The following is a 21,810-nucleotide window of genomic DNA, read 5'->3' as shown; positions in this document are numbered from 1 at the left end:
AGTGAAAACACTTAGTCCATAGGACATCCGAATCATGTGTTTCGGAAACAAATAGGACATCCGCCGGACGCCCAGTTTTGGATATCTTACCATGGATGTCCTAAGGTTATCCCACATAGACCTTTTTTCGGCACACACCTGAGTATTTGTCCTCCAAGAGGCTTTGTTCCTGCACTTCCTCATAACAGAGTCATGTTTTTCTCACATGTTCAAATTACAATCTGAAAATAACATGTCTGCAGCTCCTGGGTATGTTGTACTTTACGATTATTCTGGTGCGATTTACTTTGGAAGCTTCAGTACAGTAAAACCTTGTTAACCCATACCCACTTAAAAAGTAGTTTCGTTTTAAAAGCAGTAAAGTCAAATCCCCAACTCAGCAGCCATGGAACATAATGTGTTTTGTATCTGCATAAGCCGTACCAGCTTATTGCGTACACATCGGTTAACATGTAGTGTTTCCACTTTTCGTCGCACAAACACGGCACTGCATCGTCTCCATCAGGCTGCCCGGCAGAACAACAAGCCTCAGAGATCAGAACAATGGCCTCCAAGCGCTCTGTGTGTTTGTGCGCGAAGCCACATCAACATCATTTCAGCGCCATGCTAGAGAGCATTGTGGCATCGTGCAAAAGACTCACATCATGCCGAAGCTCGGATAAAAAAGACGCCGGGTGCTCAGCATAGAAGAAAAATTAGACATTGTTCGTGCTATTGAACGTCACACGAAGAAGTCGGCACTGGCACGTGACAGGGATCTACTGCTGACTACGGTGTGTGGCATTTGGAATGCGAAGAAGTTGCTCCTCAGTGCTGCTGCGACCGCGAGGAGATGTCGGCAACAAGGTTCGACTTCTTACCATCGTTGCCTGTGTTGTTGCCGAAGTGTCGACTAGTGACAGTGATGAGGACGACACGGAAAGCGACAGCACGGGCGATTCAGGCCCGACAGTGGCAGAAACTGCGCGTTACGTCTGCCTCATGAATGCAACCTTCGTGACGAGAACAGCACCCTGCAATGACAAAGGCGCCCTGCGGCTTCTGCAGCGCTACCGCCCGCGTGCATGGAGAACATGCAACGCCAGTGAGGAATCTACCATGCGAGTGTTTGCCGAGAAGAGGGGACTAGCTGAAAAGCTGGCTCACAGCTTCAGTAAGTTTGAGGCTGCTGACGTCGCTGCTAGGTCGCCGCGGCATGAAACAAAAATAATGCTTTTGTCGCGCGAAGTGAATAAATACTGCATGTTATTTTATTTGTTTTTTTTCCCTTTCATCGCACTCTGAGTTCCGTTTTTGGCAGGGCGATCTCATGCTATTTCGGTTAAGCAGTACTACCGTTAAGTACATACTTTCTCCGAGCTCCGGCCAACTACGGTTTAATGAGGTTTCATTGTAGTTGTATAAGCCACTTGCGTTTGGCAGAAGGCCTAGTAGAATATTGAGTATGCTGCATTACCACACACGTTTGTGTGCACATAACATGTGCCCACAATGTATCTTGCCCATTGCATCTGTCACTCAGCATGTGCTGCAACCATAATGGATGCTGTGCAAAAGGCCTTGGCATGTGTCTGTAAAATGTACGCAGCATGTCCCCATGATGTCCCTCGCGGACATGCAAAGGGTTTCCACAGGACATGAAACGTGCAGCTAAACGGTCATGTGAGGGGTGTCCGCAGGGTGTATTCGACAAATTCTTGGAATATCCATGTCCTGTCAATGGATTTCCATTGGATATCCCTAGGATGTCATTGTTGTCATTGGGAAGTAGGTCCATAGCTGGTTTCGAATCCAGTTCTTTCAACGCAGCCACTCAATGCTCTACCCATTCGACCACAGACTACCCAGCAACACAAACTGGAAAGTGTGTGAAGTATCCTAAAAATGCTAATCCCATTAATATGTTTGTGCTGTTAGAAGGAATTAAGTAATTGAAATGGGCACTTGTGCTTTGTTTGTCTTTCTGGAAGTGGCTGTAACAGTTATGTTGCAAGAACTAATCTGAAATCTGTCTGCACAGCACATCTCACGCAAGAGCGAACACATGAAATTGACACCTTTCAAAAAACATAAGTGCAAGGGAGACACATGCCAGTATACTGCATTGTAAGCCCTTGGAAGTACAAATTATGCCAGCATGTTTATTTTGCTTGTGCACATGGCTAAACATCCTATTGTTCTTTGTTCTTGGCTGTGATTAAAGGGTGGCAGTACATCACTGGTGGACATCAAAGTGCTACTTCCTGACCGGACAACTATTGTGGTGAAAGTGCGCAAGAACAGCACCACTGAGGAGGTATGATGCTTTCTGTCCTTCATTGGTAATGCTATAACTTTTCTTTGAATACAAAATTTAGACATGATTTCTGGTATCTTAGAGGAGGGTTTCAACAAGTACAAATTAACTACCTTTCATGTTTGTGTCATTTCATTGGTATTTAACAAGGCAGTGTATATTATATAGTTCTTTTTTTTAGCCACGGCTTGTTAATTGTTATGCAGAATTCCGCTCCTAACAATTTATGCAACTGCAGTGAATAGCGCTTTTAGCTCCCTGCTTTTTCTGTGGAAATAGTGCTACATTGTCATATGGGTGGCATCTTTGCCCATGTTCACGTTAATGTTCACATTGCTACGTGTGAAAGAGACCTTTCTTTGCACATTTGGTTCCTGGAGCTCTTTCCATGTTGGTCCTGAAAGAGAAAGCAGCTTGAACGAAAAGTTTTCACTGAGGAATTAAAATTATATGTTTGACGTCATGGATTTTGTACGGAACCTCTTTAGCTCAGCTAGTGGAATTTGCCACTTGGTTGCAACCTGGCATTACATTATACGTACATGTTGTGCAGGTGTATCAAGCAGTTGTGGAAAAGGCGGGCTTGCCGCAGGAAGTTTGGCGCTACTTTGCACTGTTTGAGATTGTGGAGTACGGCTTCGAGCGCCGGCTGGGCCCCAACGAGTTCCCGCACAACCTGTACATCCAGAACTACTCTACGGCCACGTCCACCTGTTTGCTAGTGCGCAAGTGGTTGTTCACCACACAGCTGGAGGAGACACTCGCCCAGGCCTATCCCTTGGCTGCTACATTCTTCTTTTGGCAGGTAGGTCCTGCTGTCAAGTCAGTCAGTTTCACCTTATGACAGATTGTCAGTACATTGTACAAACCTTTAATCCTCCAAGAAAGATACGTAAAAAGTACCAGTAGGAAATGTTTCCTTTTCTTTCAAATGTGCAAAATACATTAAGAATAAGGATATTCAGTTAAAGGGCCCCGCACCAGGTCTGGCCATTTTACGCTGACAAGCGCAGAGCATACAGTGCGCGATAACAATTGTCTGCAAAGTATTACATCACTACACACCACAGAGAGATCAGAAATTTCCAACCGAACGCCGTTTTCCTTTCTCCTCACGGCCACCATGCTCCAAGCTGGAAGATGATGTGCTAGTGCGCCTATGTACACATGTTTGTGCTGTGACATCGCTCGTGGTCCCGCTTGGCAATGGTGCTCGCCTCCTGAAATCATGGGTTCGTGGCACTGAAATATTTCTAGCTCAGCTAATTATGAGCCGATAAAGAACTTTTGCAGCAGAACGCTCCCTAGAAGACACATAACAACTTCCAGCTTATAACCAAAATTTGCTATGGGGCCTGGTGAGGGCCACTTTAGAAGCAAAAATATTTTGCAGGGAAATTTGCAGCAATAGGTTTAGAGGGTTAGACAGGATGCCTGCCAACAGGGCAAACCGGGGATATTGAATAGTCTGGATATACTCAACTAACAAAACTTAATGAACTTGTGCTTCTATCAGGGAAAATTAGCTGTAATTTTATTGTAAGGGAACGAAAGTCGCAGTAATGCTGGCTCGAGTTACATAAAGGGATCATAATGGTCGTTGATGCCATGGCGGCGGCTGGAGGAGTTGCCAGTGTAGGGTCAACGACCGACTTTTCGGATGCCCAATAATTTGGACGGCTTCATTGCACCACCACGTACCCCGTACAGTCAGTGTCTAAAAACGTCTGAAATTTCAGATGCAAGAACCCTTCGTCTTCCAATTTTCAGGACTTTTTGCCGTGACCCCAGGCCCGAAACGGTATTAATCAAAGCCACCATCGCTGCCATTGATTACTTCGCTGCATTGAACTGGCGCTCTCGCACGCAGATCCGTGGGCATCAGATTCGTAGCTGCCACTGGGGCAAACCCTAGGCCTAGCTGCTTTGACGTTTGATATTAAGCTTCTTGTCCTTCGGCACCATGTTTAGTTGAAAGAATTCACCGCTGTCAGCAATGGCATTGACTCCGCCTTTGTGCTTCTTGCGATTTGCTTCGAAACTCGGAAAGCACCGCGCGTTGCATAATGCCGGTTCCCGAAAATCAGCTTCGCCTCAATACAGCAATGTTACAGGGCGAAGCATATGCGAAAGTATTGCAGTGAAGCATAACAAGCGTGGGACGGGGCAGTTGTTACGGGCACTGTACGTATTCCTAATACTTCTGTCACACAGCATGTGTAATGTTGTTCACAGTAAATGACAGTCATACCGAATGTAGTTGTGGTCTTGCGTTACCTGTCTACACGTGTATACGAAATGGCATTCCCAATTGATAGCGATGTTTATCGGCACGCAGGCAGTCGGAAATCAACATGCATAATTATAGGTTGCGCTTCGCCCTGTGCAAATGGAAATGAAATGCAAATGGAAGTTTGAGGTCCCCGAGAATATGGTATGTAGAGCCCACCGACTTGGCTCGTATACTGCTAATAAGACTCGTCCAATTATAATGAAATTTTCTTGCTCAAAACTAAAGGATAGCATTCTGACGCTAAAATCTAATCTAAAATCCACCGGAATATCTGTGGGCGAAGATTTTTGTAAAGCAACGCACCTGTCTAGGAAAAAGCTACTTGATTTTGTCAAGGCATCAGGCCAGACGTACTCAATACGGCTAAATAAGTTATTTTTGAACAAAAAGTGCCGCGTTTACTGTTCTACCACTGACAATGTATGCCAAGTCGACATGCCACATGCAGCACGCTCTTCAGTTCGGTCGCGTCAAGCTATCGAAGGAAATGGTTCGACATAGCTAGCACATGCGCATTGTAATAACAGCATATCAGTATTTTTTCACTAACGTGCGAAGTCTACTAAATATATGTGCTGCAGTGTCCTCACTGATTGATTCATGTGCTGCTGATATCGTATGTCTCACCGAAACATGGCTCTCTACTCGGATAAAAAATAGCGAAATTTTTGACTGTGAGAAACTGTGTTCATGTTATTGCTGCGATCGTGGTGTGCGATCAGTTGGAGGTGTCTTGATTGCAGTTACTGAAACGCTCACTTCGAACTCAGTTTCCATAGAAACACCACTTGAACTTCTTTGCGTGCGTGTTGTACTCTACAACAGAGATGTCATTTTTTGCACATGCTATCGCCCTCCAACTGTTTCGACATTATTTTGCGGTGACCTTCATGACGCATTGAACAAATTAGTTGTCAGATACCCTAACACACCCCTTTTTCTTCTTGGTGACTTCACCTTTCCCGATATCATTTGGCATAACAACACGGCAACGTCCCAGTCTTCTCGGAGTACCCAGTTTATAAACACTTGTTTGGACTTCCACTTCACCCAGCTTGTACTGAAACCAATGTGCGTGTTTGCCTCTTCATCTAACATACTAGACCTGATTCTCACTACGAACCCTGACACAGTTTCCCCAATTCTTTACTTAAAAGGCTTAAGCTTTCACCTTGCACTCACTTTTCATATGAACACACGGGCTCCTGTTAAGAAAACTACGAAGGTGATCCGCGATTACAGCAAAGCCGACTTGTCTTCCATTACCGCTGAAATGGAAAATTTCGCAGCTTCTTACATCACTAATTGCGATCAGAACTGTGTTGAAGAAAACTGGTGCATTTTCAAAAACAAATTGTTGTCACTAATCGAACATTTCGTACCTCAAAGAACAGTCGCTTGCAAGCCACGGTCTCCTTGGTTCAACCTCTTTTTGAAGCGACTACGTAACAAACAAACAAAAAAAACTGTTGTTTCGTCGCGCAAAAGCATCACGCAGTGGCCTACGAATGAGGGGGGGGGGACTTGCCATGACCTTCTAAATCTCGGAATCATCGGCAGGTGTCAAATCGCACGCCGAGCCTGACAATAAAACTGCACAGATGGTGCCTGTTCTTTACCGTTGGTGCTGCTATGCACAAAACGGTGATCGAGTCGTGTGAAGTGCAGTCATTTCGATTGTTGCACAGATTGGCCTTAAAATTATCCCATCTGCTGGAAAGTTGGGCCAGCCATTCTGTATATTCAATAAAAACTGGAAAGCAAATCTTTTTTATGCAATAAATAAAAGACTGCCGCAAAACAAAGGTTCCACTATCCAACTGAGAACTTCATTGGTATTCAGTACAAATGAACATCAAGTTTCAAATAATAAAAAAAGCACTTGATTCTGTTAACAGAAATTTTATTGATAAAAAACATATTTTCCAGACCTTCATATACTAAAACTGCACTGTAAACAGTGCTGGTATACTAATTTGGTGTTTCCTTTAATAAGAGTGGCCCTCACTGTACAGCTAGATTTTTATATGCCTAAGAGTCTGATAGCTTGCTGTGTTACCGTTATGCCATGCTAGGAGACTCCCGAGCATGTGCAGCAGCATTTTCTTGGCCAAAATTTGTAAGCTATACATTTCTTGAAGCATTTTCTGATACTCAATATTTGATTCGATATTCAGCTTTTCTTGGTTCAATTCAATATTCAATTTGAAATCTATTATTTGGTATTTAAGATCTAGTACTCAGTATTTGCACACCCCTACTTTTGGGTGTTATTGCGGCCAAGTACTGACAGGATGAGCAGTTGAAGCTTTGTGACGTAAATGAGGGGCTGTTGCACAACGACACTCGCCATGCTGAATAACGTGCTTTGCAAGAGTCACTAAAATCAATCATTCAAAAATACAGCTGAAGATTTTGTAGTCTCAAATCATAGCTTGTGACTTTTTGTGTCTGTGTTTCTCTGGAGAATTTTAATTGAAGGGACACTAAATGCTAAATAAAGGTGAAATCATTTTTTTTTTATTTTGTGTCCCTTTAAATTGCTAATTTATGCTAGCAAATAATAGCAAAGTGTTTCTGCTGAGTAACTTTCTGCCCTTATAGAAAAGAAATTCTTCAAGCCAGATTTAGTTCATTGGCTCACCCTCAGATGTTGATCGCTTGAAAAGACATTTGTTTTTCTTTAAAATTCTTCGGCATATTTGTTGGTGCAGTGATTTGTGATGCAGCTTCTAAAGCTGTTGTGGTGAAACAAATGCACATTATCTGTGCCTGATACACATGCACACACACAAACATGCAAAAGCTGTTTATTGAAATATTCATGTTTTGTTGTTGTTGCAGGCCATTGATGATGTAAACAAGGGACAGATAAAGCCAGGCAACAAGCTTTATGAACTTAAAGCACTACAGGATTGTTCACGAAAAATGGAAGTAAGTTATTTAACTTGTTTGTCTGTTTGTAACCTGCTTTGCCTTCTGAGCATCACAGTATGGGTGTATAATTAAGTAAACAGAACAATAACATTACTCAGTATTAACAGCTTAAGGAGAAGTGTAGTGTAAATAAATTGTGCTCTTGTTACCATGCTTTTAGAATCAAAAATTGAATTGTTGTGATGAAGTGGCAGCAAAGTCCTGTGAAGTAAAAACCAGTTTGAGTTGTGCCAAATTCTTACTGTATCAGGTCCAGACTGTATCAGTGGCTTTTAGTGTGTGAAGTCACTCTGTGTGTTACCTCGAGAAACGGGTCAAAGATGAGTGAACAAGGACAGCCTAAGTCTGGTACAGTGAAACCTTGTTAAACCGTAGTTCGCCGGAACTCGGAAAAAGTATCTACTAAAAGGTAGTACTGCTTAACCGAAATAGCATGAGATGGCCCACTTACCTCTCCAAAACGGAACTCAGAGAGAGCGCGATGAAAGGGGAAAAAACATACAGTATTTATTCGCTTTGTGCAACAAAAGTGTTATTTTCGTTTGATGCCACCACGGCCTAACAGCGACGACTACGGCCTCAAACTTACTGAAGCTGCGAGCCAGCTTTTCAGCCAGCCCCCTCTTCTTGGCAAACACTCGCGTGGCAGATTCTCTGTGGCATTGCAGATGTCGCGGGGTGTTGCTCTCGTCACGACGATTGTATTCATGAGGCTGACGTAACGCGCAGGTTCTGCCACTGCCGGGCCTGAATCGCCCGTGCTGTCGCTTTCCATGTAATCCTCATGACTGCCGCTAGGCGACACTTCGGCAACAACAGAGGCAACGATGGCGAAATGGTGAACCTCATAGCTGACATCTATTCGCGGTCGCAGCAGCGCTGCCGAGGAACTGCTTTGCATTCCAAATTCCACACACTGTAGTCAACAGTAGATCCCTGTCACATGCCAGCGCCAACTTTGTGTCACGTTCTGTAGCATGAACAATGTGTAATTTTTCTTCTGTGCTGAGCACCCGGCGTCTTTTTATCCAAGCTTCGGCAATAACATGAGTCGTATCTTGCACGACATCTCAACGCTCTCTGGCACTGCACTGGAATGATCTTGATGTGGCTTCACACGCAAACGGACAAGGCGCTTGGAGGCCGTTGTTATGATCTCTGGGGCTTGTTGTTCTTCCTTATGGGAATGACACACCGTCGCGATTGCGCGAGGAAAAGTGGAAACACTACGTGCTAGCTAATACTTACACAATAATCTGGTACGGTTTGTGTGGGTGCAAAACACATTATGTTCAATGGCTGCTGAGTCGAGGATTTGACATTACTACTTTTAAAATGAAACTACTGTTTAAGCGGTTGCGGTTTAACGAGGTTTTACTGTACCAACACGTTGAGAATGATACATCGACTCCAGGCTTAGGATTACCTTGTTTAGTCAGTGTTGATACCAGTTCATCTTCCTGTGTCTCCTCTGTCTTGTTCAGAAAGCATTTTCCACAGAGACTTGAGTGCTCCTGAAGGCCATCAATTGCAATCATTTTTGCTGTGTGCGCCTGTTGGCGAGCTTGATCCATCACGCTTTCTTGGTTTAGGTTAGCTTGTGTTAGCTCCTTTTTATAAGAAACTTTTTCTTCATCTTAGCAATAACTCTTCTGGCTTCAATAAAGTCAAGTAGCGTGTGCATTACTTGTTCCAGTGGAAAACAGCAGTGCTGGCACTCGGGTCTGTTTTGTGTTCACTGGGTTTAGTTCACAATGGCTCTTCTTTTTCCTCACTTTCCTTGGTGGTACCACAGTACTTGCAACTCGCTAGGACTCTGGAAGGCTACGGGGAGCTGTCTTTTCCACACTGCACCTGTGACGCACGCAAGGATGGCCATGTCATCTCTACTGTGGGGATTGAGGGCCTGAAATTGCAGGCCTGCCGAGACGATGGCACATTAGAGGTGAGGCTGTTTCCTTGCTCCAGCTGTCTTCGGGAGGTGTGGGTTGCGGGAATGGACAACCTGTAAAACGGGTCGCACGAAGTTGTTGGGACCCTCCAGATTTCAGAATCGGCGGTGATTGCGTGACATATGCGTGGTCCTTTCATCTCCCGTGCAAACTGGCCTTACTGTAACCGAGCTGCCGTAAAGTTGGGATAGCCTTTTTGTATTTGGGAGAATAACTGGAAAGTAAAACTTTCTATGCAATAAATAAAAGATCACTGCAAAACACAGGTCTACTATTAAACTAAGAACCTCTTTGGTTTTCATTACAACAGAACATCAATAATTAATTCGTTTCAGATGGAAAAAAACACGCTTGATTCTATTCAGCAGAAATTCTATTGATAAAAAACATTTTCCAGACCTTCATACAGACAGTTTTATCCAGGGTGCCACTATTTTACTTTGTGGTCACAGCGCCATCTACCAGCTTGCACTATGCTGGCATATGGTATCACATTGGAAGGTGGCAGTGAACGTGCTGTTGATGAGAAGTGGCAAGTCTTTGTGTTTTTATGAAAGGTCTCAACAACTTATTACAATTGGGAAACTTTTTAGCGTGTCATTACTAAGCTTTGAGCTTTAATATCGCTGCAATATTGAACAGTTACGGGCCTAGAGGTGCTGTGCCAGAGCTCTCGCCACGATCAAAATAGGAGGTGAGTGAATTCTGAACATTGTCAATATGTAACATACATGCAGCATGTTATTATTGTATATCTAGCCTTGAAGTCTATTACCATATCAGTGACAACAATCATAGGCATCTTCGTGTGCCATGCGGTGTGCCGCACCAGCGTGCATCCCAATCCAGGTGAATAGCGAAGCTCCAATGAAACACATTTTGCTAGCTTTCATGCTCCTAAAATTTTAACGGTATGATTTTCTAAACATGCAGGCTTAAAATTGTAAAAACTGTAAATTAATACGAGTGGAAGGGCCATTAACTTTACAGTACTTGATAAAACGAACTGTTGGCAGTGGCCGTGAATACTATGCCAGACACACGTCACACATTGAAAGAATATGGGAACTCAAGTCTCAAATGGTGCGTATGTAATGGCACCTCACTGACACAAGAGGCAAACTAATCTCTGCAATAGCAGCTTCATTCTCTGAAATAATACAGCATGCGAAGCACAGCATCGGCCAGTCAGCTGGCCAGCGAGATTCGGAAGCACGAGAGAGCCCATTAAGCTAGGTACGACCAGTACACAGTAGGCTGGTTACAGAAAGAAAAAAAAAAACACCTTCATTTTCTTTATCAGCGCATGCTCATTTAATAAAGTCAACCAGAACATTTGTTGCCAAGCATGGTAATCTCGGAACACCTTTGAACAGAATGACTTCAATGTGCGTGCACATAGAAATAGTTGACAGACTCGAATACGCAGCTTTTGTTCATATCCCCAGTTTGATCACGGGTGCCACGTTCATCCATCACCTTGCACTCACTGAACGCAAAAATCTTCTGAACATATGTGCGACTAAGCTGATGGCGTCAAGTCCTTTCTGTTTATGCTGGCAAACGAAAGCTGACGCTTGTCTGCAACCACAGCGGCGGAGTCCATGTCGTCGCCGCAGCTGAAGGCGCTGTTCACATTCCTTTCCTAAAGTTATTTTTGCAGCCGAATACAGCACAGTGGTAGCCCACTGACCTTGAGTCATTTGACATTGCAGTAATTGCAACAGACAGAATAAGTTAAAATGATGCTAATTCGCAGCAACACCGTTACCGTTTCGAGCTGCTGCTGGGAGAAATGGCGATCCACATATCAGTGCGAGGATGAGAGCGGCGAGGCACGTGGTTTGAGGCCACGTTCCTCATTACCAATAATATGGTCTATACTAGAACTGAGCTGCAATCAGTGCTGGCATACTAATTTGATGTACCATCTAAGGTGGAACGCGGATTCTATAATGGGAAAAATGTCCGAAAAATTGATTTTGAGAAAAATGCATTTTAAGAATGTTTGTGCTTTCAAGCACCTGCCCTCAAATTAACGCTGATTTCGATCGGTAAATAGGAAAAAATCGGCTTGCAAAGTACCACGGGAGCCACAAAATGCTCTGCACCAGGCAAAGTCTGTTCAAACTTCTCGTGCGCCGTGGCCGCAGCCGACCGCCGCCATCTTAGGCTTGTTTTGAAGCTGCTTTCCTTGTGCGCTTCTTGCGCTAGCTCAAAATGGTGCTGCTCAAACAGAACGATCGCTCTCAGCACTCTTTCTCGGGGTGATTTCTGTGCTCTGATTGGGCGGAACGCTTGCATGCAAGCTGAGCCCCCCATCTTGCGCCTTCCATTGGCTGGTGCGATTGAAGCAGCTATTTGTTTTTTATTTTTGTTTTGCGTGCGCCGCGGTCTCTGCCATGGCTGCAGGTTTGCGTGGGTCATCTTCATCTACTTTCGCTTGTGTTCACGTGGCTAATGCACTGTCTTTTTGTCTTGTGGCATATCAGAAGACATGTCAAGCTTTCAGAAAGAAAATTTACGAAAACGTCAAGGGAACGAGAGGCTGCACACTGCGGACAACGGTGCGCTGCCAGAACGGCCGGCATGAACGGAACAGCCAGAACCACCTGTTGCGTCCAAAGTGGCACTCTACCGACACCGTTGATTCTACTGGGCGTAGCTGCAGGTTGACGTCATCGGATCGTCAGCCGGCACAACCAGCAGCATTCTAGACTGTGCTGATATGGCACACAGTATTCAGTGGGCAAATTGTCTGAGCGCGCCAGAAGTGCAGTGATCATGTAAGAAGGAGTGTCTGGCATAATAGTGCGCAACGGAGTAAAAATTCAAGCTGCTCGTCGCAAAAGAGTCGCAAAGGGAGCATCTAGGCAGTAGTGCTACTAAGGCCAGATTTTCAAAACGGCACAAGCCAGCAAAGGACCTTGCATAGAGCACTCACACACTGTCAAGCAAAGTGTTGTTGTATGACAATAATTTAGGCCCTTCAAGCCCTTCGATAAATATTTGGTGCACGTATTTTACTTTAACATTGCAATCTACTTTAACATTGTGAGTAAGTTTATTTGCTATGGAAAGGCTACCTTATTATACAATTTTTGTATTTATTAAGCTTGCAGGCCACTGGAATGGGCACATGAAGTGGTAAATGTAGTTTCTCGTGCTGGTTTAAGGGCGGTACATGGCTTTATAACAAGCTTTTCTCTGTTTCCTGGGAGGGTACCGTCATATATTCAGTATGACCATTCTCGTGAAGAATAAAGCTACAAAAGGATGTCATTAATATTGCTGCAGCTGCATTCTAGAAAAAGTTTCAGCTATCTAAACTTCAAATCCGTTTTTCTCAGTTCAACGTTTTTACACACCGCACTCAGCCTTACAGGGATTTTCTCTATGATGTTGTTGAGAGACAATAATAAGTTTGGTATCAGTGTATTCATATTGAAATGATCTAGGGGATGATGTTATTTCTGTTACTCTAGCATCGTTTTGCAAATTGCAATAAAAAATAATAATGAGTGAAAATAAGAAAGAAGTACTAACAGTAAATGTTGGTCTGTTTTCTTACCTTTAGAATGCTTTCAAGCAAATAAAAATAGCATCACAAGTTTTTGGCATTTGCCAAAGTCCCGTAAGGAGTGTGCATTAAGTTTATTTTCAGACTAATTCCTTTTGAACCAGAGTAGCTATCGAAAAACTAATAGATTTGAAATCAGCATGAATAACTAACTGAAACATTGAAGTTTAGTTTAGATTGAACCAAAAATGAAGAAAAACATTTTAGAACCCACCCTTAATGAAAGTAGACTTTATTGTATATCTTGATTTTGATATACATATCCAAGTTACTGATAAGGTGCTGCATTCTTGTTATACAATGCTAGGTGACCCCTGAGTATGTGCAGCACCGTATTTTCTTGCCCAATATTTGTAAGCATTAAGTTTGTGAATTTTATGATGTTCGATTCGATATTCAGCTTTCTTTTTTTCTTCATTCGATTCTATATCTACTGTTCGGTATTCGCATGCCCCTACTTTTCATTCACACCAGTGCTCCTTTTGTTAGCTATGTGATGACAACCTATGTGACTTTTGTGCAGGCACAAGTGATCGAGTTCCTGTGGGACACGGTGGCCGAGTGGGAGGTTGACGAAGAAGGCATGGCTTTTGCATTCCAGTACACCCGACCCGACAAAAAGCCACGCTGGGTGAAAATCTTCACACCTTATGTGAGTTCTGGTTTCGCTATAACATCAATGCGGGCAGTATTGCTGCCTTGCTGCTGTAGAGCTGGGCATTGCGTGATATCTAATGTACAGTGAAACCTTGTTAAACCGTAGTTCGCCAAATCTCGGAAAAAGTATGTACTAAAAGGTAGTACTGCTTAACCGAAATAACATGAGATAGCACACTTACCTGTCAAAAACAGGACTCAGAGAGAGTGCGATGACAGGGTAAAAACATACAGTATTTATTCACTTCACGTGACAAAAGTCTTACCTGTCAAAAACAGGACTCGGAGAGAGTGCGATGATTGGGCAAAAACATGCAGCATTTATTCACTTCACGTGACAAAAGTCTTATTTTAGTTTGATGCCATGGCAGCCTAACAGCGATTACAGTGGCCTCAAAGTTACTGAACTTCGAGCCAGCTTTTCAGCCAGCCCCCTCTTCTCGGCAAACAATCGCATGGCAGATTCCTCGTTGGCGTTGCATATTCTCCATGCACGGGCGCGGTAGCACTGCAGAAGTTGCAGGGAGCCTTTTTCATTGCAGGGTGCTGTTCTCGTTGCAACGATTGCATTCATGAGGCTGACGTAACGCCCAGCTTCTGCCACTGTCAGGCCTGAATCGCCCGTGCTGTCGCTTTCCGTGTTGTCCTCATCACTGTCGCTAGTCGACACTTCGGCAACAACGGCAAAAAGTCGAACCTCGTAGCTGACATCTCTTCGCGGTCGCAGCAGCACTGCAGAGCAACTTCTTCGCATTCCAAATGCCACTCACTGCAGCCAATCATAGATCCCTGTCGTGTGCTAGTAGCGCCGACTTCGTTGTGGCTCGTTCGCTAGCACGAGCAATATCCAATTTTTCTTCTATGCTGAGCACCCAATCTTTTTTATCAGAGCTTCGGCACGACGCAAGTCCTATCTTGCACGACACCTCAACGCTCTCTGGCACTTCGCTGGAATGATGTTGATGTGGCTTCACGCACAAACAGACAGGGTGCTTGGAGCCCGTTGTTATGATCTCTGAGGCTTGTTGTTCTGCCAGACCGCCTTATGGGAATGACACACCACTGTGATTGCGCGAGGAAAAGTGGAAACACTACGTGTTAACCGATACGTATGCTATAAGCTGGTATGGTTTATGCAAATACAAAACGCATTATGTTCAGTGGCCACAGAGTTGGGGATTTAGCTTTACTACTTTAAAAACAGAACTACCGTTTAGGCGGGTGTGGTTTAAAAAGGTTTTACTGTATAGTGTTCAGCCGAGCAGAGGGCCAATGAATCCAGTAGATTCTCACTAATTCGAACTCCCGGTTTATTCGATCTTACCGAGTGGTCCAGCCAAAACTGTATATATTTCAGTGTGTGAAAATGTCCAGTAATTTGAATGCGTAAGACTTTGTAATGGTTAATTTAAATATACCATGCTGCCATCTGTGCTCTCAGCAGCCTGCGCCAACTTGCGTGGCGGTACTTCTGGCCCAGCACTGCAGCCACGCGCAGGCTGCTGCTCCCGTCTGCCATTGCAGTTATCATAATTTGGCACTTATAAGCCATACCAACAATTTAAAAAAATATTGACAATAAGGTTAGGGTGCGGCTTAACTCTTTCGTTACTGCAAGAAAATGGTAGTTGTTTTATACGTCTCGGAAAAAAAATTATCTACCTCTACAAATAATATTCAAGCACACATTGCAGCATAGCATATTGTGCATAATGAAATGCTCATTCCAGAAACGTATGTTGCCAAACAAAACACTTATTAGGTAAAGCACAAGAATTCTAGAAAGTGTCATTTTTACTGGCGGTTGCTAAAAACAATTTTAAAAAACATATCTACAAAAACATTAATATCAAAAAAAATTCAGAATATACATTTCAAAGGTAAATTACCAAGGAATATTGTCCGAAAGAATAAATGCTCAGTACACTGCCGTTCTTCGGATATAAAAAAGAAACTGTAAGACTAATTTATTGATCATGCCATGCAGTGAAGCAGTTCCTGGATTTTGTGAAGCATAGGTGGACTTTGCACTTTTCCCACAAAACATCTGGTTTTTGTTCAACTTTGCGCAGTCCTCGCAACCCATTTTGCAGTTCCGCCTTTTCGGCATCTTCTGAGAATGGTCCAATAAGTCGAAGAAACGTACTTCACCCGTTCGTCTAGAGTTGTCTACCTCTTCCAGAACCAATCTTTCTCAGCATACCTGGGCAACTACAACATTGTGCATCCAAGCATATCTGTTTGCATTTTTGAAGATTGTCTTTATCACCTCCACCGAGAAGAAGAGTAGAAAGATATCCCACGCTATTGTAAATTGTCTTGCGCTGATCCATAGTGCTGGGCCGAGATGTGCTACGGGCGACCTTCCTGGCATGAACGGAACTTTCTTTGCTGCCGATGGCAGCATCATAACCAAGCGAAGTATGCACCCTGAAGATAATCAGTAGAGCTCTAAGGTCGTGCAAAAAGATTGGCAGATAAGCGTGAACAAGGAATGAGACCGCTCAAGGCCGTGAAGGAAACTCGCCGGTGAATAGCTGCAGATGTCCCATGCTGACTCAAAAAATTGTAGCCATCAGAGCTTGAATCTGCTTTGCTGTCATCTTCGGAATCCTAATTCGAGTCCTCATCACTAAATTGAAGTGCGGGTGCAGCAAAGTTATGAGCACGATGCTTTTCTTGCGTTGCAGCTGTGCGGGAAGATGCCATGGGAGCGACTTTCGATAACTGCGTAGTGACACTGGCAGCGGCCGTTGCTGTGATTTTACAAGAGAAGCGAAATGGAAGCTCTTGGAAACTCCTTGAAACTGCCAGGTCCACATGTTCGACATGCGACAGACCTTCAGAAATACATTTAGGCAGAATAAAATGACTCGGACTCCAAACCAAACCTCACTAGTGAGCAGCTGGCGTCACTTTCAGTGGATTATCACCGCTCAGCACTGTCGGACAGCAAAACCAGCGATATTTCTTAACTTGCTGGGAGTCATTTGATTACAAAATTTTGATGCTAGTGCAGCGTAATCGTGAGCGGCATGCTTTTTTCTAGAGCGTGGCAGAAGGTGACAACCACGTCTCTTTTCGTTACAACATATGCACATTAGTTTGCAAAAAGGTCCGTCAAAAATCCCAACATTGCAGGAGCACCAAAATTTAAACTTATTTTGAAAGCTCAGTGTCTGTACTAACTACTGGATGGCCTTAAATGGATAAGAAACGGATCCAACATGTCAAAATTGGCGATCTAAAGCATCAATCATCGGTGGTAGATTTGAATAGATGTGGTAATGAAAGAGTTATACTATGAGAATTTTGCCTTGAGATGCAGCTTCACAGTAGCAAGAAGTTTGGCTAGCAGTGTGGCTTTACTGCAGCACTGCTGTGAAGCTACACTTTGAAGACTCTTCACTCGTGCGTTAGTTCAGTGCACGTGCATCACCTAGTGCAGTGCTACACACAGGTCAGCTAGTCAATGAACTCCCTTTAATTCAAACTCGGTTTAATTCTAACAAATTTTCAGGTGCTTCCGAGTTCAAATTATCGAGATTCAAGTGTATTTGGAATCCAGTTGGATACTCGAAGCCAATTTTTCATAAATTTGTAGTATGCTCACTGTGGTTAGATAAATCGAGCAGTTGAACACTCCTGCAAGGAAAGTGTTGGGAATGAAGCACCATGCACATAACCTGATGTGACGTTCAGTTGCAGCCTAGATATTGCCTAATTTTTATTCTTTAGCATTGAGAAAAACGATAAACAGAAGTGAATTGAAGTGATGGATATTGTTATTAGTGATGCCTTGTGCCTCCTTGCTTCGCTCTGATCTTACAGTTCCTCTTCATGTTTGACTGCTTCGAGCGGATACAAGAAGAACGGACCTGGTGTACAGAGAATGCATCTTCTGGGTAACAGCCACCACACCCCGTGGACTAGGAGATCTATACCAAGGAGGAAAAGCTCTGGGGTGGGGGGGGCGTAGTGCCACCATGGCTGAGCAAGGACATGCAGCGGCATCGGCTGTCGTGTGCTTCCGAGGGGCTGCACTGGAATCCAGCTGCACTGCATGTAGTTGCTTGTGCATACTTGTACATAGAAGGCTTTGTATATACTAGGTATAGACGACATTTGGTTTGTTCAAGTGTCGAGCACACACCAGATGCCATAGATGTGCAATGAGCACGCAGCATCAGAGTAGCGTGCCACAGTTCTGCTTGATGCAGTCGGCCACGTGTTCCGTCGGCAGGGAGGGAAGATCCATCGGTACTGGCTTGTACCCTTGATGAACGGGCAAGCAAACTGCAGCTAAGCCGAACTTCAGCTGTGGCCTAGCTCACTTCCAGTATGTTCCATGAAGAAAAAAGAAAGAAAAGTAGTTCTGTGACTGGATGAAGCTTGGTTTTTCATCAAGATGAATGTAACTTCAGCAAGCCATAACTGAAGTTCAAATTAACTGCAGTAAGTGTGCCTGTGTAAGAGGGGTATGAAGAGGCTAGGGCAATGTGTTCTGCCCTCATGTGTTTGAAAAGTCGATTTTTTGCCATGTTTATTTATGTGTACACCCACTGGCCTGAACAACATTTGTTTGTTCGCAGTTTTAGAGAGACCAATCTTTAAAAAAAGGCAATCAGTCTTTCTACTTGTTTTTCCATCTTGTGCAGCTTGGCTGGGAGAGAGGAAGCGTTGAGTTTTTTGTACGTGTTGTTGTTGCAATAATTTGCGAGCTGCTGGATTTGGCCCAAATGAAACATGGCGAGGCACAACAGTTTTTAATGTATGTACAACAGTTGTTGTTTTGGAGGTGCAGAGTATGTTCTGTCGTCAGAAAAAGCACTGTTTGTTAATATTAGCACTGTAATTTTTCTAGTCATCTCTGTCTGTCTCTCTCTCTCTCTCTCTCTCTCTCTTTTATTTTGTATGGAGAGATTTGTCATCCAACTGATGGCAAGCTCCGAGGGATATTTTGGCATGATGTGCCAATGACATCTGATTGCTACAATATACAATGATGGAATATCTGGTGTTTGGGAATTTGCAGTCTTGATGCATTCTATGACAATGCATTTTAAAGCTTTTTTTTATGATTTCTAAGCTTGGAAGCTTGCTCAGATGCATACCCGTTTTGTTAGTGGACATGCTTGTGCCAGCGCAAAGGCCATGTATGTGTGCTCTCCAGTATTTTGGCATGCAATGTCGATGATGTCTTTGTTTGCTGTATGATATTCCAAGATGGAATTTACTTACTGTCCAGTGTTCAGGGGATTGGAAGTTTCGATGCATTTCAGCTACTCTCTATATATACAGTATGGTTTTTAAATTTCGCCAGTCTTTACACTGGAAGGTTGAATCAGGTACATGCAGTTTATCTGTTGGTGGGCATGTTTTTACAATTGCAAAAACCATGTCTGCACCCACGGTTTCACAAATAATAGCATACACTGCTGTTGGCAAACGGATGTGTGGCACATGTGGCCACTAGCGTGTGCCAGTGCCTTGTACCAGCAAAATTTAGCTGGTGTACTAAAATTTCCACTTTCTTTTTCTTGCACTATGTTTAGAGACTTTTTTTGTGCATGTATCTGTCTTTTTGTGATGGTCAGTTCCTTTACTACTGCCATATTTTCTGTCCCCCGTCTTGTTTCTTGTGCTGTTGGCAACCAACATAGTACAGGTGGGGACAACATATTGGGTACCATTGGAGCATGCGGCAAGTACATCACCGTGGCTGCATTGCTGCATGGTGCTTAAGACTTCTTACAGGGGTGCAGGTTATTGCATGTCGGAACCTAGATTTTAAATTCTGGTAAGCGCAGCGCTGCTTCGATAAGGCCAGTGCACACCTCTATTGGTAGCAGCACGACTGAAAGATCTGTCCACCATCAACAGTGCACCCGTTGCAGCTCAAAATGTAAAAATGGTAATATCTGCTCACTTGTATATTTCTGTGCTTGATAGTTAACAAATGTAGTTACATTTACGTCAAGGAATGCCTGCTTCTAGCATCCCATGACAGAAGCCAACCACAATGGCCTTACTATTTACCGTGGGCAACAGGCAAAAAAAAAATTCTGCCTTCAGGGCTGAAATGAGGTAATGGAGCAGCAGTGTGTGTCTTAAGACGCTGGCAAGGTCTAGTAGTCATGCTGCCATTGTTTTTATCAAAGTGGCACCCTGTGGCATTTTTTGAGATTTGACATCTCACTCCCGGATGCACAATGTTTAAAATTAATGCAAAATATCATGCAAGTGCTCAACTTCAGACCATGTGCCATGCTGTTGGCGGGGTGCAGTGATGCAATTTTACCACATGCTCCTGTGGTCCACTATGATTTGTACTTGTACTTGCGCGTGCCATGTCCTCTTCAGCGCCTGCCATCCAGAGACATACTCAGGCATCATTTCGCTTAAATGGTGGCAGCTGCTTAAGGCTAAAGCAAGTTGCTTGAATATATTTCGATTCTGCATTACAGCTGCGGTGAATGGCTGTGATATGAAGCCGGTAGTATGTTCAAAAAAGATTTGATGTGCCGAAGTTGTGAAGGCTGTTTAACACTGATGTCCACATCCCAAGGGAGCAAATGTTGGATAGAAGGAAACAGTTTAGATAACTGAATAAATAGAGAACACCTGCACATAGGATGAAGCCATTTGCAGAGTGACTAGAATGTGCTCGTCATCCTTGTGAACAATTGCATTATTTTCCCCAAGTGGAAATTTTTGAACATGCAACCTCAGTGTGGCATATCGGCCATGCTGTGTAATCAATAGTGCAGGTGTGATGCACCAGTGATCATGAAGTGCTGTAAGAATGCATGTTTTTTATTTTATTTTTAATAACTGTTGCCAAGCCTGTGCAACATGGCCAAATCCAGTGCTTTGTTTATAGAGTAAGCATGCAGCAGTAGAAGCTGTCCAAGACAGGTGGGATGGTCACGTTCTTTTTTGTTTTGGAATTTCTTATTCAATAAATGTTAAGTGAGAATTGAGTACCCAGCCCTGCTTTTCTTATTGGGCAAAAGTTGCTCAGTTCAAGTACTTTCCTTGAAGCACTCATGTTTGCCAAGCATTTTTCTTTGGAAGGATATTATCAGGGTGTCTACCAACCGGGAAAACTGGGAATGCTCAAGGATGTTGAGTAGTCTGGAAAAACTCAGGGAAAACTCGGGGAATTTGTGCCTCTGTCAGGGAAAATTAGCTGCAAGTTTATTGAAAGGGTTGAAAGTCGCGGTAACGCTGGCTCGAGTAACAGACAGGAATCGTAATGAATAGTTTGACGCCCTGTCGTCGGCTGGAGGAGTTGCTAGTGTACAGTCAACGACAGACTTTCCGGATTCTTGATAATTTGGACGGCTTCGCGGCACCACCACGTACCCTTAGAGTCAATGTATCAGAACGTCTGAAATTTCGCACGCAAGAACTCTTCGCCGTCGGATTTTCCAGACATTTTGCCATAACCGCAGGTCCAAAATGGCATTATTCAAAGCCACCACCGCTGCCATTTTGATTACCTCGCCACCTCGAACTGCCGCTCTCACACAATGATCCGCTGGCAGCCGTAGCCACCACTACGGCAATGCTAGGCCTAGCTGCTTCGACGTTCGCTATGAAGCTTCTTGCCATAGAGTGCAGTGTTTTTTATTGAAAGAATTTGCTGCTGTCAGCAATGGTACGGACTCCGCCCTTTTTGTCCTTGCAATTAGCTTAGAAGCTTGGAAAGCACGGTGCGTTGCATAATGACTGTTACCGAAAGTCAGCTTCACCTCTGTACAGAAATTTTACTTGGTGAAGCATATGCAAAAGTATTGCAGTAAAGCATAACAAGCGTGGGAAGGGGCTGTTGCCACGGCACACAGTATGTATTCCTTAATTATACATGCATGCACCCAGTATTTCCTGTCACAGTACAAGCACCAATATGCCTAATACGTGTACTGACAGGCCTGTAGAGCATTTTCGAATGTGCCTGTGGCAGATTGAGGCCTTAAGGGCAGTAAATGACATGCATTTATTTTTCCAACCAGCCAATTTTCGGACGTTTTCGCGGCCCCTGGGGAGTTCGAAAAATCGGACGTGGACTTTGAAGCTGACCAAAAAGATG

The 21,810-nt window shown here is 43.8% G+C and overlaps 1 protein-coding gene across 1 annotated transcript in view; it reads left to right on the top strand.

Annotated features, from left to right (window-relative positions):
* Snx27 (sorting nexin 27) overlaps nt 1-20,698 on the top strand; it is a 29,228-nt gene extending 8,530 nt beyond the window's left edge. Inside the window, exons 6-11 of the mRNA XM_050189061.3 lie at nt 2,204-2,296; nt 2,850-3,101; nt 7,434-7,523; nt 9,322-9,471; nt 13,582-13,710; nt 17,547-20,698. Coding sequence (XP_050045018.1) covers nt 2,204-2,296; nt 2,850-3,101; nt 7,434-7,523; nt 9,322-9,471; nt 13,582-13,710; nt 17,547-17,624 — 792 coding nt within the window. The 3' untranslated portion in view covers nt 17,625-20,698. The remainder of the gene's footprint in view (nt 1-2,203; nt 2,297-2,849; nt 3,102-7,433; nt 7,524-9,321; nt 9,472-13,581; nt 13,711-17,546) is intronic.
* Nucleotides 20,699-21,810: the final 1,112 nt, after the last annotated feature.

The sequence above is a fragment of the Dermacentor andersoni genome, chromosome 2 (assembly GCF_023375885.2).
Source record: "Dermacentor andersoni chromosome 2, qqDerAnde1_hic_scaffold, whole genome shotgun sequence".
Classification (NCBI taxonomy): domain Eukaryota; kingdom Metazoa; phylum Arthropoda; class Arachnida; order Ixodida; family Ixodidae; genus Dermacentor; species Dermacentor andersoni.
The sequence above is the reverse complement of the archived record's forward strand: the minus strand, read 5'-3'. Positions and strand labels throughout refer to the sequence as shown.